A 26497-nucleotide genomic window follows, 5' to 3' on the forward strand; every position below is an offset into this window, starting at 1 on the left:
TTTATAATTCGTTATTAGCGTAGATTTTAAAGAGATAGAATTTTTAATATTAAATATAAATTATTTTTTTTAAAGGAAAGCTCAACTATTGATTCCTTAAGAAACACTTACGAAAAAATAAAATAAAATAAAGAAAAATTATTTATACGGTTATACTGTATAAATTTTGTACATTCTTTTTTAAAAATTTAGGAGAAATATGTGATCCAAAAAACATAATTTTTTTAATGGATTTCATTATTTTCAAAAGAAGTGCACATAATTTACACATATAAAGATTATATATAATATTATTCATAAATAAATATATTAATATAGAATAATATTAGTTGGTCTTCTGAAACTTATCACTTAGATGACCTTTTTAACGTGGTACCACCATGTGATGTCATGTGATTTATTTAAAAAAGTAAAAAAAAAAAAAGTGGTAGAATCAACCTAAGATTTCAATTTCAATTTTTATTTTTATATTTTCGAACTACATTTTATTTTAAATATATATATTTTTATTTTTTTTAATAAATTAGGTAGCATGTGATATGAGCGGTAGCTTGAGATGCCTAATAGCAATACTCATAAATATATTAACAAAATAAAGAGAGACGCTGAGGCAAAAAGAAGAGGATAAATGTAAAATTGTTAGACATAATACCACCCAACATTTCTGATCCACGAGAATATTCAAAATGGTAGCATTGCCAACGTTTTCTGATCCACGAGAAAATGCGATAGGAGCTGGTGGCTGGTGCGCCATAACGTTTCCAGCTCTCTCTCTCCACCTCCAGCACCCAATATGGCTTGGACCCTCTTCTCTTCCCCTCTCAACCTCCCACTCTCTCACTCCGCCATCATTGCCAAGACCAGCTCCGACAGACTGAGGAGCAGCACTGGAAGAAGTAGAGCAACGCCACCACCAACAAGAAGAACTATCAGAGTCAATGCTGCAGAGCAAGACCAAGCCGAAGGCAATGACAAAGACAAAGATACGCAAGCTTTCAATCCCTTCGGCTTTGTAACGGACAACCCATCTAGCCGCAGTGCCATCCAGCTCCCGGAGAGCCCTGCTGAGGACGGCAATGTCGGACAAATGATTTATGTAAGTTCAATGAGCTGGCGATGTTAGTTCAAATTTGTTATCATCTATTATTCAATTGGTTTGAGAGAGTATGTTCGTTGAGTTCATGGAGTTTCATACTCGTTTCCAAGCTCTTATCAGCTAGCAAATTCTTTAAGTTGAGGACTTTGTGGGAGGCCTCCTCAAGCTTAGAAAATTTTAATTATGTTAAGTAATCTATTTCTTGGATCCTGTGAAATCCATTTTAGAAGTACCTTTTAAAATTTCAATGAAAATTCCCAAAATTTAGAACGATTCAGTCATGGAAAATGGTTAGTTTTTTTTTTATCTTCTTTTGGGTTTCCATCAGATTAATATTCTAATCAGTAATTGTATACGGTACTCCCAATAATATTAGCTTCTTAGTAAAGAAATGGCTAATCCAGATTGACTACTCATTCGCTTTATAATCTACCCGTCTGTGATTTGTCATTTGTTGAAGGTTCTTAATACATGCTATATTCATTACTATCTTGCAACTTTCTTGTTTTCCAATTTTAGAGGATAGAAGACAAGGGAAGGGAGTATGGCTCATCCATCAAGTCTGGGAAGTTTAGATGGTTTGTGAGGGAAACTGGTAAAATTATCTGCAGCTGCATTAATTCCCTTTTTTTTTTCAACTTAGAATTTTGAAAAGTTTATTCTATCCTTGCAGGATTGGCTAAGGGCCGACGTGGAACAATCATCTTCCTTCATGGGGCTCCAACACAATCTTACAGCTATCGAGTTGTCATGTCTCAGGTTGCCTTGCCAAATTTTGTTGTTGATGCTAAACATACTTTCGCTTCTTATCAGATTACCTACTCTGACTTTCTTGCTTCTTCCAGAAACATTGGGATTTAAAAAATTCTCGTCTAAAGAAAGGATTTAAGTCTAATACATCCCTATAATTTGGAACTTGGCCTTCCAGCTTGTCAAAAGCTGGTATACTATTAGCCAGAGACCTGCAATCTGGCCTCCATTTTTCTTTGCTTGGTTTACTTTCATTGTTGCTTTATATCAGCAACAAAAGAAATCATATAAGAGTTCGTCCACACTTCATTTTTCCGACCATCTACTTGCCTTTGTATGTCTCAATTGACCATGTCTCAAAATGTCATTTTTCTGTCCTTTCACTTGGCCCATTCATTTGTTGTGATTGTGCCTCTCTCAGCTGTCCTCAACTGATTTGATCTTGTGTATTGCTTTAAGAGATATTTACCTTTGCTTTCATCCTACATAGATGTCAGATTTTGGGTTCCGCTGTATCGCACCTGATTGGATAGGATTTGGGTTCAGTGACAAGCCACAGCCGGGATATGGTTTTGATTACACAGGTTTAAATATTTGGTAAATAAAACATTCATATCATATTTTCTTCCTCAATAAGCTCATATTTCTAAGTGTGGATGTTTCCACTTTTACAGAAAAGGAGTTCCATGAGGAATTTGATAGATTACTTGATGTGCTGGGGGTCGAATCTCCTTTCTTTCTCGTTGTTCAGGTTTGAACATAATTGTGGGGGAAAAACTATAAGATTGTTATTTGTGATAAAACTATCTAAAACCCTTTAACAGAATTGACTATATTACATTATTTTGTTTGACAACTTCCAAGGCATCCTAAATTTGCAATGGGATATGCACGTTGGAAAGAGTTAAGTAAAAGTATAATCATGTTAGACCTATATTAACGCTAAAGTTTGCAGTTGCACTTAAGTTTTGTGTCTGACGTGTCGTCTCACTTTCCCCGTGAAGGGGTTTCTTGTAGGTTCATATGGGTTGACTTGGGCCTTGAAAAACCCTAGCAAGATAACGAAGCTCGCAATTTTGAACAGTCCATTGACAGTTTCATCTCCCATTCCTGGACTGTTTCTGAAACTAAGGTTCAGTAATATGACCCATTAGTGGAATGATTTCACTCATAACCTTGCTGAAAGAATTAGCAATTGATGAATGGCTTATATTTGATAATAATCTTGCAGCTTATATGTTGTTCAGCCAACATTGAGGCTACATTCAAAATACTGACCTTACAAAGGCTTTAGTGCTTTACTGCCAATGAGATTTGATGATAATCTTGCAGCTCATGTGTTGTTCAGCCAACAGCCAACATTGAGGCTACATTCAAAATACTGACCATACAATGGATTTAGTGCTTTAATGCCAACATTTTTAAAAATTGCATCCTTTTATTTGTTTTTTTATCATATTACTAGTAGGACACCACATAAGTTCTTCTGTCCTTTAACTCCATATTTTCCCATTGCTTTTGGTACTCTTCCTGTGGCATATTCCATATATGCAAGGTTTTAACAACTGGTTATGCTAGTGTTTGATGATTTATTAATGCCATGCTTGGGAAAAATGTTGTTTTTATGATGTAATGTTATACACTACTGCCAAATAATAAAAAGAGTGAGTTGATAAGTTATGAGCCTTAAAAGTCATAAGAAGATTTATGTTCTCATTATCATTTTCTTGCTTCTTTCTAGAATTCCTCTCTTTGGTGAATTTACATGCCAGAATGCGATTATGGCTGAGCGCTTTATTGAAGCAGGTAGCCCGTATGTATCCAAAGTATTCTAGCTCTTTGATACTACTTTAAACTTAACCTCTGATTGCAGTCAGTAACATCTTCTGTCTCATGTATGTTAGGTCTTTTAATAAATATTAGAGCTTCAGTGAAGCTTTTGGTCAATTCGTCCGGTATTGCCATTTTTGAATTTCTGAGATGAAGTGTATTTGAGCCCGGTTACTGATCTGGAATATAGCCCACTAGTGTTTATTTTTGTAGTTATGCTTAATGATTCCTTGTTTAAGGTGGGAACAATTCCATTTATTAGTAAAATTGAAACAGTATTTCTCATTACTTAAATACTGAAAAGGTTGTTAAGTAGTAAAGGAACAAGCTAAATTTTTCTGGGAACAGGAGCATTTCATTCCTTTATTAGAGATATCCTGTCAAGATTTTAAGGAAATGCTAATAATCTTCCAAGCAAAGCTAATTGTATATATGTGCCAGAGGAGCAGTGGAAACAGTTTCCCTAATTCTTACATTGTACCATAATAACTACTCTTGATGCATGCATTGCTCTTACAAAAGAATCTATTCTCTTGGCAGTTATGTCTTGAAGCTGGAAAAGGCTGAAGTGTATCGATTACCATATTTGGCAAGTGGTGGACCTGGATTTGGTATGTAATTCATCTATGCTTTTGACCATTTTTGGACGGGAAAATTCTGGGTATTTAAGTTTTCTGTGTTGGTGTTTCAGCTCTTCTTGAAGCTGCAAGAAAGATTAATTTCACAGATACCTTAAGCCAAATAGCAGCTGGCTTTGCATCTGAAAGGTACAATGCTCTTGGGGAATTGAATATCTTGACATATGTTTCTTCTTTATGTGTTTATGGCACAGGTTTCTAAGGTTTCGCATAGAAGTTGTATACATTCCGTAATCTTAATCTTAGAAGTCAAAATCCAGATCCAGAACATTGTACACCGGACATAAATAAATAGTTTTTAATGCCTAACCATATTAAAAACTAGTTGATATGGTGTGTTAAGAACTATACTGCAGTTTCAGCTTTTAATTATTTTATGTATCTTATGTGGTAGAAACCTGCAAGATTCAATGTCATTGCAAAGTCCAAAACATGATTCCTCATTTTCAAGAATCATTGACAATAAGCATGCTGCTGGTTGCAAAATGGGGATAGCATCTTTTTTCCCCCCCTCCAGGTTCCTGTTTCAGGGTTTGAAAAGGTGTAAAACAGTCGCAGCAAGAGTATACAAAGATAATCGCCTTAAAAAAATGATCGATAAAAGTAAAGTATAAGATAGAATCAAACCCTGAAGTTTGGAGCATCAATAAAACCCAAAATGAATTCAAAAGAAGCTAGCAAAGGAATAATGGAAACCCAAGAAAATGAAGTACTTAGAAATCACATCCTTATAGCTTACCCTTACCCGTAAACACAGGCTTCTTCCTTTGTGGTCAAATGCTCAATATAGAGCAAGAAGAAACTGCTCCAAATGGATTAAAGCCCCCAGCCTCCAAGCTCAAGTGCCTGTGTCTTCTAGCTGCCTTTTTTGTTTGTGTATGCTCACTAGTCTTGCATTCTAGTTCCTAATTTATGTTTGAGTTGCACTAGAGGTTCAATGTGCCATTCGTTGTGCAATGCTAGGACTCATAGCCTTATGGGTATTTTGATGGTGAAAATATCCAAGTTTTTCCATCCCCTTCATGAAGTTTGATGTGCTCAAATTTTTATTTGAAGATTAGTTATTAGTTGTACGTATATATATTTGAAATATGATACACAAATGAAGTTAAGGTTTTGTGGACAAAAAGTAAGTGGACTAATTTAGACAAACTCCTAGAATTAAGGTGGCTAGTTTTGTGGAGCTCCTAGAATTAAGGTGCCTTGTTTTGTGGAGCTCCTAGAATTAAGGTAGCTAGTTTTATGGAAAATTTGTCTATATAGTAGCTATCAATACTCCCCCTCAAGTTGACGCATGTAGATCCGTAATGCTCAACTTGCGTGCAAAATGATGAAAAAGTTCCCGTCCTAAGGCTTTGGTGAAGATATCTGCAACTTGTTCAGTCGAGGAAGTGTGAACGGCTGTAAGAAGGCCCGTACGAATTTTATCACAAACAATATGACAGTCAATCTCAATGTGTTTGGTACGTTCATGGAACACGGGATTGTGCGCAATGTAGAGAACGAATTGGTTGTCACAATGTAAGGTGAAGGACTCGGGATGAGGAATGCCAAGATCAGTGAGAAGTTGCTTCAACCATGTGGTGACGGCCATAGCTCAACAATGTAAGGTGAAGGACTGTAGTCTGTTTCTTTGTACGCCATGAAATTGGACTGGTCCCTAACTGAATGAAGTATCCGGTGGTGGAGCGGCGGGTGGTGGGATAGCTGGCACAATCAGAATCAGTGTATGTTGTGACATGCATACTGCTAGAGGAAGAGAAGAAGATGCCTTAGCTTGGGCAGCCTTTGATGTAGCGAAGAACACGAGTAGCGGTAGTCATGTGAGGAACCCGACGAGCATGCATGAACTGACTGAGAATGTTGACTGCATAGACGATATCAGGTCGGGTGATGGTCAAATAGATGAGTTGGCCAACTAAGCATCTGTAACTGCAGGAATCAGGGAGGAGATCGCCGTCTTCAGTGCCGAGTTTCAAGTGTTGTTCCATAGGAAAATGAGCAGTGCGGGCATCGAGTTGTGGTGGAGGTGACAAAAGTAAATAAAAAATTATCGGCCTGAGACTGATGGAAACCTGCATCCAGAAGCACAGATGTTAGTTTAAAAAATCAGTTGTGGGAGGCTTGTTTGAGGCAATAGAGAGATTTTCTAAGCCGACAGGCACGGATCTCCCCCTTTATGCAATATCCGGAAGTAGTGTCATGTAGACTTATTCATCAAGGTCGTAGTATAACAAGGCATTGTTACATGGAAGAAAGGGTTTGTTTTAGGTGGTATATGCGGGCATTGTTGCCATGGCAGAATCGAAAAGAAAGATTGACCCAAACAGAACGTGGATCGGTATGATATTCGAGAGAATTGGCAATGGATGGGTTGATGGAGTTGATAATCCAGGTAAGGACCATGTCTTTGGTTTGGCTCCAATGTGGGTAGTTTGGTGAGTCGGGATCAGGGGGATGAGTGTACCATCGACAAAACTCAACTTATTTTTGGTGTTCAAACTCGAGTCATCGCTTTCTGCCATTTGGAAAAATTGTCTCCGGTGAGGAGACTAGTGACAAAAATTAGGCTAGGTGAATCTGATGGGTGAAGGAGATAGGGAGAAGGGACAGGTGGGTTGGAGGCGTTAGTTATTTGTGGCTGAGGTGGGTCGGAGGGTTTAGCCATTTGTGGCTGGGGCTGGGATCGGTTTAGTTTAATACCATGTTAAAAACTAAGAGAGAGTAATTTGTATGCAAAACCTTAACTTCATTTGTGTATTATATTTCAAATATATATACGTACAACTAAGTGTGAAGACATAGACAAAAAGTAAGTGGACTAATTTAGACAAACTCCTAGAATTAAGGGGGCTTGTTTTGTGGAGCTCCTAGAATTAAGATGGCTGGTTTTATGGAAAATTTGTCTATATGGTAGCTATCAATAGAGCTTAGAGAGTTGTCTATATGGTATCTTGTCTATGTGGTAGTTGTCCAGCCCATTGCAGCTGGACTATCGTCTTCTTCATCTGACAAATCCTTCCTCAGACACCCATGCAGACATGGGTGTCTGAGGAACCATGTATTGGCATTTATTGGCTTGTCTGAGATAGCCAAGAAAAATGCATTTAGTAGCACGGTGGAAAAATTTGTTTCAGTGAGCACTAAGGGTTTGTGCATAGCAAAGACACATGAAGACACGAAGATGATCATAGCTGAGTGTTTTATTAAAAAGAACTTCAAAATGTGACTTATTCTGGAGTATGCGACTCGGGATATGATTAATGAGATATGCAGCGGTGAGGACACAATTGCCTCAAAATTTTAAAGGGAGATGTGCTTGGAAACGAAGACTATGGGCAACATTTAGAAGGTGCCTATGTTTACGCTCTGCAACTCCATTTTGTTATGGAGTTTCAACACAGGTACGTTCATGAATAACGCCATGATTCTGAAGATAAGTTAAAATTGGTGAGAAAGAAATTATTGACCATTATTAGTGCGAATAATTTTAACAGTAGTTTCAAATTGATTTTGGACAAGGGTAAAAAAATGCATTAAATGAGTATAAACTTCAAATTTAAAACGCATTAGGTAGATCCAAGTAGTGCGTGAAAAATTATCAACAATGGTGAGAAAATAGTGGGCCCCACTCAGAGAAGAAATATGGTAGCCATCCCAAATATCACAAAAAATGCGATTAAAAGGAAAATTACTTTTATTTTCATTAATAAAAAAATGTAATTTGGTGTGCTTAGATCGAACACAAACATCAGAATCAAAGAGAATACATGGAGAATTAAAAAGACTGTGAATAATGAAACGGGAAGGATGGCCTAGACGTTGATGCCATAAGGTCTAATTGACAGTAGATTGGGTAGCTAAAGCAAGAGAAGGTTCAGGCCGGTACACATAGACCCCATTGCAGAGATGGGTGTCTGAGGAACCATGTATGGGGCTCCAGCCCCATACCGATCACTGGGTGGTGGACAGTGGCGCAAGACCCCCGTGCTACTAAATGCATTTTTCTTGGGTGTCAGACAATAGTCCAGGTATGGGGTTGGTGGCGGTATGGGGCTGGTGGCTTGTTTAAGGTTAGCTATATGGAGAATTCAAGGAGCTCCACAAAACAAGCCACCTTAATTCTAGGAGCTCCACAAAACAAGCCATCTTAATTCTAGGAATTTGTCTATATGGTAGTTGTCAATATGTTAAAAACTAAGAGAGAGTAATTTGTATGCAAAACCTTAACTTCATTTGTGTATCATATTTCAAATATATATACCATATAAACAATTTTTCCATAAAACCAGCCACCGTAATTCTAGGAGCTCCACAAAACAAGCCACCTTAGTTCTAGGAGCTCCACAAAATCAGGCACCTTAATGCTAGGAGTTTGTCTAAATTAGTCCACTTACTTTTTGTCCATGTCTTCACACTTAGATAGTTGTACATATATATATATATATATTTAAAATATGATACACAAATGAAGTTAAGGTTTTGCATACAAATTACTCTATCTTAGTTTTTAACATGGTATCAGACTAAACCGATCTCAACCCCAGCCGCAAATGGCTAAACCCTCCGACCCACCTCAGCCACAAATAGCTAACTCCTCCAACCCACCTGTCCCTTCCCTTTATCTCCTTCACCTAGCTTAATTTTTGTCACCGGTCTCCTCACCGGAGACAATTTTTCCAGATGGCAGAAAGCGATGACTCAAGCTTTGAACACCAAAAACAAGTTGAGTTTTGTCGATGGTACACTCACCCCCTGATCCCGACTCACCAAACTGCCCACACTGAAACCAAACCAAAGACATGTTCTTTACCTGAATTCTCAACTCTATTAGCCCATCCATCTCCAATTATCTCGAATATCATATCGATCCACGTTCCGTTTGGGTCGATCTTTCTTCTCAATTTTGCCATGGCAACAATGCCCACAAATACCACCTAAAACGAACAGTTTCTTCTCTACAACAATGCCTTCTTACACGGCGATCTTGATAAAGAAGTCTATATGACATCACCTCCTGGATATTGCATAAAGGGGGAGACCTGTGTCTGTAGGCTCAGAAAATCTCTCTATGGCCTTAAACAAGCCTCCTGCTACTGGTTTTTTAAACTAACAACTGTGCTTCTGGATGCAAGTTTCCATCAGTCTCAGGCCGATCATTATTTATTTACTTTTGTCACCTCCACCAGCATTATTCTTATTCTTGTTTACGTTGATGATATATTGGTTGCTGGTAACGATATCTCTCAGATCGAGTTTTTCAAATGACTCATTTCCACCCATTTCAAAACCAAAGATCTTGGTACTTTAAAATATTTTCTCGGACTTGAAGTTGCTCGCTCACACAAAGGAATCTTCCTCAATCAGTGCAAATATGGCCTTGATATTATTTCCGATAGTGGACAACTTGGTGCCCGCACTGCTCCTTTTCCTATGAAACAACACTTGAAACTCAGCACTGAAGACGACAATCTCCTCCCTGATTCCTGCACTTACAGACGTTTAGTTGGCCAACTCATCTATTTGACCATCACCTGACCTAATATCGTCTATGCAGTCAACATTTTCAGTCAGTTCATGCATGCTCCTTAGGTTCCTCACATGACTGCTGCTACTCGTGTTCTTCGCTACATCAAAGGCAGTTCAGGCCAAGGCATCTTCTTCTTTTCCTCTAGCAGTATGCATGTCACAGCATGCACTGATTCTGATTGGGCCAGTTGTCCTACCACCAGTTACTTCATTCAGTTAGGGACTAGTCCAATCTCATGGCTTACAAAGAAACAGACTACAGTAGCAAAGTTTTCAGCTGAAGCAAAATATCGAGTAATGGCCGTCACCACCTATGAACTCACCTGGTTGAAGCAACTTCTTACTGATCTTGGCATTCCTCATCCCGAGTCCTTCACCTTACATTGTGACAATCAATCTGCTCTGTACATTACGCACAATCCCGTGTTCCATGAACGTACCAAATACATCGAGATTGACTGTCACATTGTTCTTGATAAAATTTGCTTGGGCCTTCTTATAGTCGTTCACACTTCCTCGACTGAATAAGTTGCAGATATCTTCACCAAAGCCTTTGGACAGAAACTTTTTCATCATTTTGCACGCAAGTTGGACATTACGGATTTACATGTGCCAACTTAAGGGGGAGCATTGACAGCTACCATATAGACAAATTTTCCATAAAACCAGCCACCTTAATTCTTGGAGCTGTACAAAACAAGCCACCTTAATTTTAGGAGGTTGTCTAAATTAGTCTAACCTTAACTTCATTCGTGTATCATATTTCAAATATATATATGTACAACTAACTAAGTGTGAAGACATGGACAAAAAGTAAGTAGACTAATTTAGACAAACTACTAGAATTAAGGTTGCTTGTTTTGTGGAAAATTTATCACATTGTGTCTCAAAGTTTGCTTCTTTACTCGACTCTGCACCTTGACGTGTGCATCATACTTTTCAAGGGCTTGACTGTAATAGAACATGGGTTTGACTACAATGAGTAGCGTGTCAACTCAGCAAACTGAAGGCAAGGAATCTTCTTAATAGATACTGTGTACATGCACAGGTTGTAGTATTATTATCAAGATTTAGATCCTCTAGAGTTTATGTCCAAACTCTAGAGTTTAGAGTGGAAGAGAGATAGACATATAAAATAGGTCCAACACTACTTATAGCTACCCGAGTGAATTCCTCAAGTAGCATTAAATGCTCAATAAATGTTGTGGGACCTACTTTATGTATTTATCTCTTTCCTACTCTTAAGTCCTAGAGTTTGGGCAAGAATGCTCTAGGGGATCTAAATCCATGTTATGAAACCCGTGGCCATATGCAACATGCATTGCAGGTGGTTTCCTATCAAACTAATAATTGCCAATTCTTCCAAAGTTTAAGAGGGATGTTTTCATGCATTTCATCAATTACATGTATTAACCATTGTTCATTCTACTAAGATACTGTTCAACTGTCTGCTAATAAAGTATGAATTAGTGGATTCTGGGCTTACAGATGGGATAAGCCGGTACTTCTTGTTTGGGGGATATCAGACAAGTATTTGCCTCAATCTCTGGCCGAAGAGTTTCAGAAAGGAAATCCCAATACCATCAAGCTGAAGTTAATAGAAGGTGCTGGTCATATGCCACAGGAGGATTGGTGAGTCACTTTGGTACAGCATTCATGTGCAGTTCAACTTCTTTTTCGAAAAGTTGACCTTTATCTTATTTTGACAGGCCCGAGAAAGTTACCGATGCTCTGAAAGTATTTTTTTGAATCCAGCGCATGGATCAAAACTATAACCCAAAGAATAGCCTCTAGAAAGTGTTAATATCCAAATGTACTGCCACTTGTTTGAAGGTAAGACAGCCTTCTCCCCTGTAAAAATGTCTCGCCCTAAAGTGTCCTTCCTCTATCATTTTTTATTTCCTTCTAAATGAAAACGATGTTGTAGACAAATCAATTTTGTCAACAAGATAATTCTCAAATTAAAGAGCCCAAAAGGCTCCAAGTTTCATTTCAATAGAGTAAAGCTCAATAGACCAACCGAAGCAAAAATGGCCTGAAGTCTATGGTCAGCTTCCATCTGCCGATCCGTCGGTTTAAACAAGGAGTTTCAATTGACCATCATTTGATCTTGTTATAAATTACCATTTTGTAAAGGAAATCCCAATACCATCTTGTCTGGGGGATATCAGACAAGTATTTGAGGTGCGTTACGGTAGTTTTAAAGGTAATTTGTTGAAGTTGTCTTCAGAGATCAAACATTTCTCCAATTATTTATTTTTAATCCTCATACTTGAAGTTCGCATTTTGAGCTTTTTAACGCAAATATTATTATTTATGAAAAAGTACTATAAAATGGGAAAGGCAGTAAGAGTTGATGAATTTCCCAGAATGAATGTATTGTGCAATTTCTGCAGTTGAACTCAAAACCAAGATGAAATTTTTGCAGTCTGATTAAACTGGCCCATTCTTGTGAAAGACGGAGCAATATCTTAGGTACAATGGTGTGCAGTAATGCCATACTTTCATATAACATATAGAAGTGAGTGAATACATAACGGAAGATGATCAGAAAGAAAGCCACATAATCACGTGTGTCCAAATTTCATGACAAAAAGGATCCAGTACTAACAATTGCTACAGACACAGAATGTAATGGTCATCCCAATCTTTCCAAAACAGGTAACAAGATGACATCCTTCTACATATCTATAGATATACCTACTTCGCTTTCTTCTCTGCCTTGTTACTTTTTTGACGGGTGGTTACCGCCTTTTTCTTGGATGTCTTCTCTGTCTTAGCTCGTTTATTAGTGGTTGCCTTTTCCATATTCTTCCTTTGAACTTCAGCATCGACACTATCATCGGCGGCAGCAGCACCACCACCACCACCATCAGCATTATTATCATCACTCTCGTTGTCATCATTGTCATTAGGTTTTGTCTTGACTGTAGGCTTTTTACCTCGACCTCTAGGCTTTGGTCCTTTCTTCAGTTTCTCACTTCCAATAATTTCTTTTTCATCTGCTGGTTCATCAATATTGTTGTCGTCACCATTTCCACCACCTTTTCTCTTAGTAGTTCGCTTTTTTGGTTCACCCAAGGCTTTTGCAGCTTGGTTTCCAATTAGCTTTTGCAACTCTGGTACATAGGCTGTTGTCTACGACCAAAACCATGCTCAACATATGAATTCCAAATAAAAAACAGTAACCATAAAGGGGTCCTGTTTGAGAAAGACATACCCTGCCTCCAGCATTGATAAAATCAATTTTCTTCCTTGTCATAACACAGAATTTCATAATTATTTGCAACTCAATTCGTATAAGAAATCCAGCCACACAAATAATTTATATGCAATTTTGTTTAGGAAAATAAATGTAGTAAAGAAAATGAATTGATATTTTTTTTTTTAACATGAATTGATAATAATTTGGGTCCTTCGAATCTGGCGCTGGTCTCAAGACATCATCGAATTGGCTAGAAATCCCCAAGAGGCATATGAGATCTAATAGTAATAAAACCTTGACAACCACTGGCTTGAAATGGATACGCTATTGCCATGGCTTTGAAGCAGAAATGATCGTGAAGACGCAAAAAGAAAAATTAGATTTATAATCTTGCAGTATTAAATAGCAAAATAATCAAGTGACATCAATGAAAAACTATCAGGACCATGTGAAAGAGAGAGAAAAACCAAGACTATAATCTCGCAGTATCAAAGAGCAAAGTAAGTAACATCATTGAAAACCTATCATGACCATTTGAAAGAATATTTCAGCATGTGCTACAAGGCGCTAGCTTGAGTTTCTATGGTGTGATCATATACTTTCATCATGAGATGAATGACAAGTTCACATGATTAAGATAGCAGTCAATGATCGTTGTTTGGAGATAACCATATAAAAAATATTATCCAGGTATCCAAAAAAATTACTGTAGATCATATAAGATTTCACATAAGACAGGGCCAAACCATCAACAGAAGCCTTAGATTTCTTTTCGCGGGAATGAAATATCCAGTTTTTAGGAAACTGACTACTATCTGCTCCAACTTGAATTGCTTTCTCAATGACCTGTAAAATTAATTCTTTTGTCAAAATGATCACCTATAAAAGAAGTATCTTACCATTAACTTTTCCAGGCCTTCTGCCCCATCGAAAATGAAATAACCACTCAAGAGGAAAGTGACTGCATTCAGCATCAACTCTAACGGCATATTGAATAACCTACATGTATTGTCCTCTATGTATTCCATGAAGAATGTATGTTCCACATTTTGAAATAGCCAAAATTTAAACGAAATACTCTGAAACCAGGTACTATCTCCCACCTCATTTATGCACTTGTGTAAAGTAGCACAGTTTTCTTTGGACAGGCTGGCAGCAATTTGCAGTGGATGGATTCTTGCCTGTGAGGAAATAAATTAGTAATTAAATCCCTAAATTGAATTGTAGAAAAAATTTTGTGAAGAAGCAACCAAAATTTTATTAGTCTCAAAACTTCACCATATATCCTTAGGTTTCCAAGAACAGAAAAGAAAAAATAGTAGCGTTAAAACCTAAGTGATTTTCCCCATAGGAGTACAAACTTTTTTTGATCAGGAGTACAAACTTACTCTCAAGTTGGCGATCAGAGAACAGGTTGATATTTATTATGTCAAAACATATTCATCTCTAAGGAGTCAAACTACATACATCGAACTGAAGAAAACATACACAGAAACATCAGTTTTTTTCCGCACAGGAAACATCAAACTCAAAAGCATAAATGGTCACAATGATATCCAAACTAAATCTACATATTTGAAGCAAAATCCTTTGTTGAAAATAAAACTTAAGTGATGTCAGATATAAAGGATGTACTGACTTGGTATAGCACTTCATCTGCAATCCAATTGCCAATACCTGCCATGTAACTCTGCAAACATTTAGAAAAGAAGAAAAAAATTACAGAAAGAAATAATAACCATTGAAAACATAAAATACTTGCACAGAACTGATAACTCTTGAAAACCGCTATGGTTCTAAACAAACAACTATCAAGGGTTAGAATCCTCCTGTCCTCTTTTTGCTCAGCAAATAGATATTTTTTATTGGTTTTGTCAGACTCAACAACTTAAAAAGGAATTGCTCGGCTATGACAAAACTAATTTTCAAAAAGCAAACTGGTCTGAAAGCATTAAAACGTAAACCAACAAAGAACCATTTTATAGCTGCTTCCCTATCTTGGGCTAAGGACAAGGAACAAAGGATTTACACTCTCTTTCACCACTTATTTTTTTTAAAAAAATTATAAATTATGATTATATATCATGACTATTACACTCTCTTTCACCAGTTCTTTTTAAAAAAATATATATAAATTATGATTATATATCGTGACTATTGCATAACCCTTGTTCAAACACTGATTGACAGTAGTTCATTGAAGATCCGTGTACCTGCAAATATTCCAGCCTATGTCCCTATGATAAAGCCTCCCAAAATTTAACAAGAAGCTAGTAGCATTTCACATTGGCAGAAAGTGGACGTCGGCGTCTAAACTCAACCAAGTCTCAACCCAACTATTTGGGATCGGGGTGTCAGCTAGGAGTTACCTCAATTGGTAAACTCTCTTGATGCCGTACAAGAGACATGGATTGAACCCAAACCAAGTAAAAGAGTTCAAGGCCTATTCTCAATAAGATTTCGTTTACCTATAAAAAAAACAAAAAAGAATGATATTTGTAGTCATAGAGTGCACAACACTCCTTTTAAAAAAAAGTGAGTAAATATGGAACCCACATGAAAAAATTAATTTTTTAATAGTGGATCTCTCTCTTTTTCAAAAGGAGTGTGCATCGCTTGCGCAACCCGTAGTTGTATCTAGCATTACTCTTAATGTAGAAAATCATAAGTTAAAAAGCTTTCATAGCACAAACGAGTGAGTCAAATAATTATTATCTACTCTTACAGATCTACTTTGTCCTCAAATCAATCTACAAAATAAAAAATTTAGAGTTGTTTTATGAAGATTACTAAATAGGACTGGTTTACTTACACCTAGTGACGGAACCAGGAATTTGTTGTAGGGGGCCGAGCAAAGTTAAAATTATAATAAAATATTTTTTGTTCTATTTCTAGGTCAAAATAATCTGTAAGATCAAAATAATTTTGTAGAGGGGGGCCCAAGATAATTTTTTAGAGAGGGGGCCAACACAAGATGAGATTAATAGATCCCCTCCCCCCCCCCCCCCCCCCCCCCCCCCCCCCCCCCCCCCCCCCCCCCCCCCCCCCCCCCCCCCAGCCCCTTCAAAGGTCCGCCCCTGCCTACACCATTTAAAAAACCTCATTGACATGGAATCCTAGAAACTTCAAGGAGCCCCAACAAAGAGAGGGGCATAGATCTCAGATTCTTAGTAGCCAAGTGCCAACTCATCAATTAAAATTGTCTAATTTGGAGCCAAAGGAAATGGGCAGAAATACACAGGGCAAGCAATGCCAAGTGCATGACAGCTTCTTCCATTCCAAATAGTTTAAACCATCAAGCATAACGAAGAATGAAGCATTATGTAATGAATATCCAGCCATATAGAGTCTGAACTAGGCACTATATGCATATAGAATATGAAATCATTACAATCAACTCAAACGCATGGACAGTCTAGCAATTTTAATAGCAAATACTTAATTCTATTCTAAGCCATTTCATAATCCATATGTCAGCTCTCAGTTACTTCACACAAGTAACAACACTGCACGCAAGCAAAAAACCTCATCCGAATACATAATTTAGCACAACAGATTGTTCACAAGTCACATCATATCAGATAATTTTAATGATGAAAAATTTTTGCAGACATCTAAATTTGTTGGGGAAACATAGAAGAGAATTTGTCTAAATGCCTAGATCACATAATCCCAAGCAAGCATGATAGAGAGATATGGCATCTGTTTATTCCCAAACAAGCATGATACATAGATTACTTCAGCACAATGATCTTGGGAACAGCCAGAAAAGTGAGTGAAGCGGCACCAACCTGGTCGAGTAGTAAAGCCTTAATCGCAATTTTCTTCTTGCTCAAGGAGTCAATAAATTCATCAATTGTCATAGGCTCCAATAGAGCATCTGGTCCAAGCTCAGATATGGGAGGTACTGCAGCTGGCTGTATTGTGACAAAACCATTGGGAAGGCTTAATAAAATCCCTCCCGAGTATCATAATAAAAATACAAAAATATCATGGAGAATTTCCAGTTGATTAGCAGGTAACGTTACAATACATCTGGGAGGAAGCGGACTTTAGCAAATCGCCTTTTGTCGGTGAAAGACAGCTCCAAACCATCATCTAGCTGCACAAGAGCATTTGATGAATTAGAAATTTATAATCCTGACTAAGTGTTTGAGTATAATTCTTATAATGATGAAAGTAACTTCTCATTGCTTCTAGTGTATGGTATGGAACATTAAATCAGATCAAATGTGAATAAACATTAAAAATGCAGTCCATACATTAGTGAGGAAATGGAGAGTAATAGCCATATGTGAGAACAAAATATTATAAAGGTCCACTCATTCAAACCAACCGTATGGAGAATACAACTAGATGGAACAAGCACAATCACCAGCTCCATGAGAACTTTTTCACCTTCTTAGACTCAATTACAAAGAGTATCCACAACAAACTAATAAGGTTTTTGAACTTTCATTGTCAAATATAGATGCAATGCAACTAATGCAAGAATTGAGAATAGGCAAGTATGCATCGTAGATATGATTTTTAATTAAAAAAAAAAAAGCTGGTCTGAATGAGAAAAGACCATGAACTTTAATATAAATGACCTGAACCACACTATAGCTTGTGTGGAAGTACAGTATTCTCACAACTGCAATAATGTAAGATCCCGACATCATTAATTGAAAGGGGAAAACAAATTCATACAAGCATAAACGTTCCCACTAATGGAAAGAGCAAAAAAAATCTTACTTCTACAAAAAACTTTGAATATTTGGAAGGCCATTCATCAGTGTCCTTTACAGCAGACCTGTTCGCACAACACTGTTATAGCATTTAACAATATGAAACCAACATACAAATTGTGAACATCAAACAGGCACAACACCGGAACAAAATTTCCAAATAAATAATTTCAGTGTCAGCCCTGAAAATCTGACTCTAAAATTGCAAAAAAACTAGTATTCTTCTGGGCATGAAACTTTACATTCATAATCTGGAAGTTGCCTTTTAAGAGAAGCATGTCATGATCCATGCATTTTTTTTTTTTTTTTATCAGTAAAAGATAGATATTATATATATGAATGAAAAAGGTATAGCCCTTGTACACAGGAAGTATACATAAGTGCTCCTAAATTCATTCTAAGAACGATAAATTAAAGACAAGAAAACCCGAATATTGTCCCCATGCAAAACAATAGTGGAAAACCAACACATTAGAGTGTGGAGAAAAAAATTCTTCAACTCGGTCATTGTGCGTTCCTTATCTTCAAAGCACCTCGCATTCCTTTCCGTCCAGGTACACCACATAATGCACAATGGAATCATCTTCCACACTGCTGCCACTTGTTGACAGCCTTGCAAATTTGTCCAACAACCCAACAAATCCACCACCCTCAAAGGCATAACCCAAGCAACATCAACCCTTTGAAAGATCTCATTCCACAACACCCTTGTTACCTCGCAGTGTAATAAGAGATGGTCCACGGATTCTCCATTCTTTTTACACATGTAGCACCAATCCACTAATACACAACCTCTCTTCCTCAAATTGTCCGCGGTCAATATCTTCCCAAGAGCAGCATTCCAAACAAAAAAAACTACTTTAGAAGGCACACGAGCTCTCCAAATATTCTTCCATGGGAACGGAGTATTGTCAAGATGTGTAGTCAAGATGCTATAATACGCCTTGACTGTACATATCTTGTGATTATTAGACATCCACTTCAAGCTATCTCGTTGTGCCATACGAATCTCCGTGGAATATAATAAGCTGAAAAAAACTGAGACACTAGGTAATCCTCAATCATGGAAATCCCTATTAAACAGAATATTCCACTGGTGCGTACCATGAGAAAATAACCGCACATCCGCCACTGAAGTCTCCCTATTAGCTGCAATACGGTATAGAGCCGGAAAAACCCTGTCCAATGCCTGTTCTCCACACCACACATCTCGCCAAAATCTTAGTCGATTGCCCTCACCAACTACAAAACGAATTTGATTTGCAAAGCATGGCCACCCCTTCCTTATAAACTTCCATAATCCTACACCATACCCCCCTCTCACTTCATTAGAGCACCAACCACCCAACTCAATACTATATCTAGCGTCAATAATATCCTTCCACAATGATCCCCCCTCCAAATGATATCTCCAAAGCCATTTTCCTAGTAAAGCTTTATTAAAGGTTCTCAAGTTACACACACTCAACCCCTCATTCACAACTGAGCCACATACAGTCTTCCAACTCACCAAATGAAATTTTTTCTCCTCCCCCATGCCTCCCCATAAGAATGCCCTAAAGAGTTTCTCCATTCTGTTCACCACCTCTACAGGCATAGGAAACAAAGATAAAAAATAAGTGAGGAGGTTAGTGAGAGTACTCTTGATAAGAGTGAGACGGCCCCCTTTTGATAAATACACTCGTTTCCAGCCAGCCAACCTATTCTCTATTTTCTCCACTACCCCATCTCATATAACTCTACTCTTGAAAGTTGCTCCCAACGGAAGGCCCAGATATTTCATTGGGAAAGAAGAAACCTTACAATCCAGAAGGCTTGCTAAACTATAGATATTAGGGACCACACCCACAGGAACCATCTCAGACTTGCCCAGATTCACCTTTAGCCCTGACATTGCTTCAAAGCAGAGTAACAGTGCCCGTAGAGTTTGGATTTGGCTTTTATTCGCTTCACAAAAAACTAGAGTATCATCTGCAAAAAGAAGGTGTGAAATGATAGCAGAACTACTAGAATCATTGCCCACCTGAAAGCCAGATAAAAACCCTCCCCCAACAGCAGCCTGCACCATCCTACTTAAAGCCTCCATAACTATAACAAAATGAAGAGGAGATAGAGGATCTCCCTGCCGCAGACCCCGTGCACTGTCAAAGAATCCAGCCGGTGTGCCGTTAACCAGAACTGAGAATCGGGCGGTTGAAATACAATGCCGCATCCATGAAATCCACCTATCCCCAAAACCACATCTCTCAAGTGAGTATAATAGAAACTCTCAGTTCACGTGATCATAAGCCTTCTCCATATCAAGCTTGCACAGCACACCTGAACCTCCCTCCTGTAATCTGTGGTCCAAACACTCATTTGCAATGAGTACTAAGTCAAGAATTTGTCTCCCACGAATAAATGTATTCTGAGACTTGGAGATAATTTGTTCTAACACCAGACTAAGCCGGTTAGCAAGAACCTTCGAGATAATCTTATAAACACTACTAACCAGGCTTATAGGCCGAAAGTCTTCAATAGTCAAAGCCCCGTGTTTCTTAGGAATGAGAGCAATAAAGGTCGCATTTAAGGATTTTTCAAACTTTTGAAAAGAGTAAAATTCATTGAAAACCTGCATAACATCACATTTCACAATGTCCCAACAAGTTTGAAAAAAACCTATTGAAAAACCATTCGGCCCTGGCGCTTTATCTTTAGCCATTCCAGATAAGACCTTGTAAATCTCCTCTTCAACAAAAGGTCTCTCCAAAACACTCACACTCTGCAAATCAATTGCCTCAAAGTTCAAGGCATCAAGCTTCAGCCTCCAAGGAAACGATTCTGTGAAGAGAATCTCATAATAATGTACTATATGGTTTTCTAACTCGGGAGGAGAAGAAAACACCTGAGAACCTGATTGGAGTGACTCGATAGCATTATTACGCCGATGTGAATTAACCACTTTGTGAAAGAACTTCGTACACCTATCACCTTTCAACCAAAGGGCTCTGGATTTTTGACGCCATGAAGTTTTCTCTGACAACAAAACCCTCTCCAAATTTGCCATAACCATGCCCTTCCTCAATAACATCTCCTCTTAATTATTTCCCAATAACTCTTTATCCTCTAGCTCTTGCAGTTCCTCCAACAATGTAGCCTTCTGATTGTCAATGTGACCAAAAACCTCCAAATCCCACTTCTTCAAATCTTGTTTCAATGCCTTCAACTTAGGCCTCATTTGTTTTTAGAAAACATCTCATCTCATCTCATCTAATCTAATCATTACAACTTTCTCAACTTCTAATACAAAAATAAAATAAACAATTTATCTTTTTTAAATCCTAAAACAAAAATAATATTAAAAAATATATTCTAACAATATTTTATTCAACTTTTTAACTTTAATCTCAACTCATCTCATCTCTGAAAACAAACGGGCCCTTACTTGCAAGAATGTAATTTGGGGTACCAATGAACTGATATGAAGACCACCAAGCACGCACCATCTCTACAAACCCATCCACTTTTAGCCACATGTTTTCAAACTTGAAATACCGACACCCCCTATGTATACCCCCACAATCCAAAAGGATAGGAAAATGATCAGAACTAACTCGAGCTAGTCGTTTCTGACTAACTTCCGGACATTGAGCTTCCCATGCAGGAGATAGAAGGAATCTATCCAATCTCGACCACACCCTCCCATTTGACCAAGTGTATTCACCCCCTAATAGGGGAAGATCCATGAGGTCAAGATCGAAGATGAACTCGCAGAATTCATCCATGGCCAGAGAATTCCGACAATGCCCTGAACACTCACTAGGAAAGCGAATAGTATTAAAATCGCCCCCCATACACCACGGCACATCCCATAATGAGTATAGACCCGCCAACTTCTCCCACAACCTTCTCCTATCCATATCCACGTTAGGGCCATATAAGCCTGCAAATGCCCATTCCCAACCATCCACCACATTTTAAAATCTAATCGCGACCAAGAATTCTCCGATACACTCCTCGATCGACTCAACAACTCTTTTGTTCCACATAAGTAACACTCCACCTGAGGCTCCCAAAGAAGCCAAATAAGTCCATCCCACATACGAGCACCCCCATACACTTCGCACAATTTTCCTATCAATAAAACGTATCTTTGTTTCTTGAAAACACACCATATCACCCTTCCACATCCGCAATAATGATTTGATACGGAGGCGTTTATTGCGATTATTAAGCCCCCGTACATTCCATGATATAATCTTAGGCTTCATAAGAAACTATGTTGCCCCTCCCTTTCGATCTGTCCCTTCCACCGCTCCCTTCTTTCACATCATAATTAATGGAACAAGTTAGCCTTTTAAGCTCCCTATCCCGCTTTGTGGCCAACTTCAAATGACTAGCCTCAAGTGCTATAAGAAGAGCCTTAAATTGTTTTTCATAACCTCCAAAAGAAATCCCAATAACATCTTGAATCTCCTCTACCTTCTTAAACACCCAATTTGACGAACAACTCCCATAAGTAGAGCTAGGAGGGAGTATACACAAAGGAGTTAGGATGGCCCCCTCCTCACCTGTGCCAACGGGAGAAAATAAAGCCAGTTCTGATCCACACACTGAATCTGACTCCCCACTGGAAGGAGCAAGACCCATCGGAGACCCCAATGATGAAAAGCCATGTTCCGAAATGACTGACTGCACTAGATTCACCACTGGGCCTCCATCCACCACGCACGAACTTGTTTGTGTATTTTCCAGCAATAGCCCAGAAGGCAGCGACGTGAAACCCACCAAAAACCCCTCCTCTGCCGTCGGTACCTGCACAGGAGCAACATCTACTCCTTCGACCACCACTTGCGGCTGAGACTGAACACTCTCCAACAAAAACTAGCTGACGGCGACGGGAAAACAGCCCTCGAACTGAGTAGCTCCTCTATTACCTCGCCGTTGTCCCCATCTTCCTGTCGAAATGGCCCTACCGGCACACCATGGTGGTCGACCGCCACCGACAATACTTTCTGTGCCAATGTGGGAGCCGGCAAGACACTTACCGGCACCGCCACAGTTTGACTCGGGCCAAGGGCCGAAATCTCGGGCGTCACCCGATTCCTTTGTTTCCAACGTTGTTTGGGGCCTATGACCTGGCCCACACCAGAGCCCATGCCAAAACCCATCATAGGCTTCCCCTTTCCAGCACCCAAGCCCAAGCCCAACCCATCTCCTTCACGGCCCATCCCAAACTGCAGCACCTCCTTCCCCTTAACACTACATTTCAACCAGAGAATTTCATCCAATAAAAACCCAACTTTTTCCTCCATATTACTCAGCACCCCTAGTATACTTTCCTCATTTGACCCCAACCATACGTTGCCAACTACCCCACGATTCTGCACGATCTCTGGATAGGCCACGGCTGGCACCACAGCACTCACATCATGCGACTGAACCTTCTGTGTTTGAAGCACCTCACTGTACGACCGTGAACCACCTGCTATTAACGATGGAGCACCACCTTCTTACCTTAACAGCTTCAAGTTTCCTGCCTGAAAAGCACTACGTGCTCTGTTTCTCACCTTCGAGACAAAGGAAGAGAATGGAGGACTGAGCTCCTTCACTGTATCTCCAAAATTTCTCCAACCCTCCCCCTTCCTTTCTTCCGACACAACAATCATACCTCTTCTCTTGTCATGCCCAAATTCCGAGATGGCAATAAAACTCCCATAATAACTACTACCCCTCCGTAACATCAATACCATATTTCCTTTTCTACGAGTTCTCAAGAACTCTGCAGAACCCAGTGATGCTGCACATTCCTTCACCATAGAGCCCAACCATGCCATGGTTTCATGATCCAAAGAAATGTATTTCACCACACGACGACTGCTCTATGTGATTCTCCACCACCTTTCATTCTCCTTTCTGAACTCAAAAACCTTCTGATCAATAACAATCTCCCTGCACAGCCCCATCAAGACCAACCAATACGGTGCCTAGACTGGACTAAAAACTCAAAACTCTCAAGTAACATGTTATCCATGCATATAACAAGCTATAGTTTAAAAAGAAAACTAGGGTAATTATATTTTGCACTCCTAAATTTTCCTGCTCTAGATTATGGCTTCCAACGGGGTGGATTTGTGGAACTATTATATTATGGAGCATTGCTATACGGCAACCGCTACACCGCACACCCGATACGAGCTTGCCAGCATGGCTTTTTTGTTAAAAAAAAAAATGCAAAACACAAGGGTCTTAGAACTTCTCCCCTCCCCCTCCATGCGAATCTCCTCCCCTGAGTCTCTCCTCGAAAATGCAGCTACGGTCGCGTTTCCCCTCGTTACGGCAGTGCGTCCAGTCTACTTCTTCAATGCAGTCACCAATTATGGGCAGGAATCACTGCAATTTGTGCAGGTTCGTTGGGCAGAGAAAGATTTCAACCAAATCGCAGGCCGTACCAAATCCATCTATGTGACCTTCGCTTGAGAACGTGAAGGAATAATCAGATTGGGAGTCATTAGCACTGGTGAAGCACGTACAGGAGAAGAAGAAGGTATGACCAAAAGCACATACACTCTATTTTCTTCTTCCCACAGATCCATCGGCGCCGGTTCAGAATTTTTTTTTTTATTCTGGGGCTTCGGTCTTTTATATTTGCAGGGCATTTCCGTGATTGAGTTGGGCCCATAGCAACGGAGTACTTCCTAAGAGTCCTAGGCGTGTTGTCTCTTGTTTCTTCTTCCTTCTTTTGATAAGTAAGAATGATTTCTTCTTTCTTCTCACCTAATCCAAAATTTACTGCAGCTGAACATTCAGTTATGGAAATTGTAAGCTTTGCAATTTGATCCATTTACGTAGAAGTATGGATCAATTTCTGTGATGTAATCTGAAGACTAAAACCAAGACTTAAATGGAAGGAATAGACAGAAAGTAGAATCTCGTATTCATCGAAGAGAGAGAAGTCTGAAGCTGAGAGAGCAAGAGAGCAGAACGGGGAGGGAGGGGAGAAAATCTAACGTTTAGGGAGAGGAGAAAAGCTCGTGAATTTTCATTCGAAGGAGAGAACCGTGACCTGGCATTTAGACCTGGTTTTTTCGTTTGGTGTGCGGTGTGCTGTTTTTGAAACAGCTGAGCAGAATTTTTCTATATTATAACCTTAAAAAATTCTACCTATCATCCCCACCCACCACACACCATATATAATTTTTTATTTTTTATTTTTTTCTCTTACTAAATATGTGGTGTATGGATGATGAGTAGAAGAACTCAATTAGTTTAGGAATAATAAAATTTAAAAATTTAAAAAAAAAAAATGTGGTGTGTGGTGTGTGGGGATGATGACTAGCAAATCTCTATAACCTTAATGTGGTTCGTGATCATCTAAGAGTACCAACTAGAACATCTTCTATGCCATAATTTTACCACAGAAAAGACTAGGCATAACATACTACACGAACGGCAAGCAGATATATCCAAACATGCCTGACCTCTTATATGTTGTAACTGCAACGCCCTTAATATATATGGCACCCGCCATCCCTGAAAACATGAGACACTTAAGTGATGGACACCGAGCATCAGTCATATGATCATATTTGTACAACTTTTCAGGAGCTGTTTTTCTATTAGGATTAAGAAAGTCAATTTTGAACATAATCCAAAGTTTCCAAAGAATATAAAACAATTAAAAAACCCTTTTAACAATTTAAGAAAGAATAGCCTACAACCCACAATCCACCATGCAAGTCCCCGTTTGGTAATTCCACATTTCTAAACATTTTCTATCTTTGTTCATTCTCAAAAAGCAGAAACTATTTTTTAAAACGCAACACAGACCAAACACGCCCTCGGAAGAGAAAAAGAGTGCATTTTGTTGACTTAAAAAAGAAAAACGAATCTGTTCTTCCTACAATATTTTTGGGGTTTTTAAAGAGCAACGTACCAAATTGGAATGAAGGAAAGGGAGGCGAATCGAGCTGGAGCCAGAGGTTCTTGCCCTTGCGGTGAGCAGCAATGACGGTTTTACCCAGAAGAGCGGCCTCGAAGTCGGAGGGGGTGACTCCATCGACGACCTTGGGGTCGTTAGCTATGACCGCCTTTTTTATCTTCTTACCGAGGCAGTTCTCCTCCACGGCCCGCCTCGCCGCCTCCACCTCCGGGAGCTCCGGCATTCAGCTCGGTCGTACGGACTGGTATCGAGTTTTCGCGCGCTTTTAGAGAGTGAGAGTAGGGCTTTGGTTGTGCGACTTTTTGTGCGGTGTTCAGGACGTCTTCTTTATGTAAACTCCGAAACGAGATCTACGAGTGCGAAGCAATATGTTGCGGCCCATGCAGTGGCCCATATAACTTCTGTCTATCTTCTTTTGGGCTTTCTGGGTGAGAAAAAGGCCCAGGGCCCCTTGTAAAAGCATCTGGCTAAACCGCCTCAGTCGCATTAGAAAAACAAATATAAAAATAATAAAAATATTGTATGAATTATAAAAATAAATGATTTAAAAACCCAATTTTAATAGAGGTGGCCTAAATATTTCTAAATATTTTATTTTTATAATATTCTTATATAGATATTTTAATACCAAAATGATCGGCATCTTCGTCTCTAAACCTAAGTTCTTTATAGTTTATATTGTAAGGCCTTATTTGGATTCAAATAAACTTTCATCCCATCTCATCTAATATAATTATTATAAGTTTTCTAAACTTTCAAATAAAATATAATAAATAATTCAACTTTTCAAATTTCAAA

General features: G+C 38.8%; 3 protein-coding genes across 5 annotated transcripts; 1 reads left to right on the top strand and 2 right to left on the bottom strand.

The window, feature by feature from the left end:
* The first annotated feature begins 685 nt into the window (after window positions 1-685).
* LOC121259942 (cis-3-alkyl-4-alkyloxetan-2-one decarboxylase) lies at window positions 686-11839 on the top strand. 2 transcript variants are annotated; one of them, XM_041161767.1, is made up of 11 exons: window positions 686-1096; window positions 1616-1691; window positions 1770-1855; window positions 2337-2430; window positions 2521-2597; window positions 2851-2978; window positions 3588-3659; window positions 4217-4287; window positions 4368-4443; window positions 11314-11475; window positions 11553-11839. In XM_041161767.1, the coding sequence occupies exons 1-11, from the start codon at window positions 794-796 to the stop codon at window positions 11590-11592; spliced, it is 1185 nt and encodes a 394-aa protein (XP_041017701.1). In that variant the 5' UTR covers window positions 686-793; the 3' UTR covers window positions 11593-11839. The 2 variants fall into 2 exon arrangements, with proteins under 2 accessions (XP_041017701.1, XP_041017709.1); XM_041161775.1 differs by having other exon boundaries at window positions 690-1096; window positions 11332-11475.
* Window positions 11840-12329: 490 nt separating this feature from the next.
* On the bottom strand, window positions 12330-26013 carry LOC121259859 (formamidopyrimidine-DNA glycosylase). Of its 2 annotated transcripts, none has more exons than XM_041161656.1 (10): window positions 25694-26013; window positions 25239-25290; window positions 17786-17843; window positions 17082-17150; window positions 16840-16965; window positions 14688-14738; window positions 14152-14229; window positions 13794-13894; window positions 13064-13097; window positions 12330-12981 (listed from the first exon to the last, which is right to left on the bottom strand). In XM_041161656.1, exons 1-10 carry the CDS (start codon window positions 25920-25922, stop codon window positions 12544-12546), a joined length of 1236 nt encoding a protein of 411 aa, XP_041017590.1. In that variant the 5' UTR covers window positions 25923-26013; the 3' UTR covers window positions 12330-12543. The 2 variants fall into 2 exon arrangements, with proteins under 2 accessions (XP_041017590.1, XP_041017598.1); XM_041161664.1 differs by lacking the exon at window positions 13794-13894 and adding an exon at window positions 13948-14047 and having other exon boundaries at window positions 13064-13098.
* On the bottom strand, window positions 20748-21784 carry LOC121261231. Its single transcript, XM_041163491.1, has 2 exons — window positions 21198-21784; window positions 20748-20983 (listed from the first exon to the last, which is right to left on the bottom strand). The coding sequence occupies exons 1-2, from the start codon at window positions 21675-21677 to the stop codon at window positions 20855-20857; spliced, it is 609 nt and encodes a 202-aa protein (XP_041019425.1). The 5' UTR covers window positions 21678-21784; the 3' UTR covers window positions 20748-20854.
* Window positions 26014-26497: the final 484 nt, after the last annotated feature.

This window comes from Juglans microcarpa x Juglans regia, chromosome 1D (genome assembly GCF_004785595.1).
Source record: "Juglans microcarpa x Juglans regia isolate MS1-56 chromosome 1D, Jm3101_v1.0, whole genome shotgun sequence".
NCBI classification, from domain to species: Eukaryota; Viridiplantae; Streptophyta; class Magnoliopsida; order Fagales; family Juglandaceae; genus Juglans; species Juglans microcarpa x Juglans regia.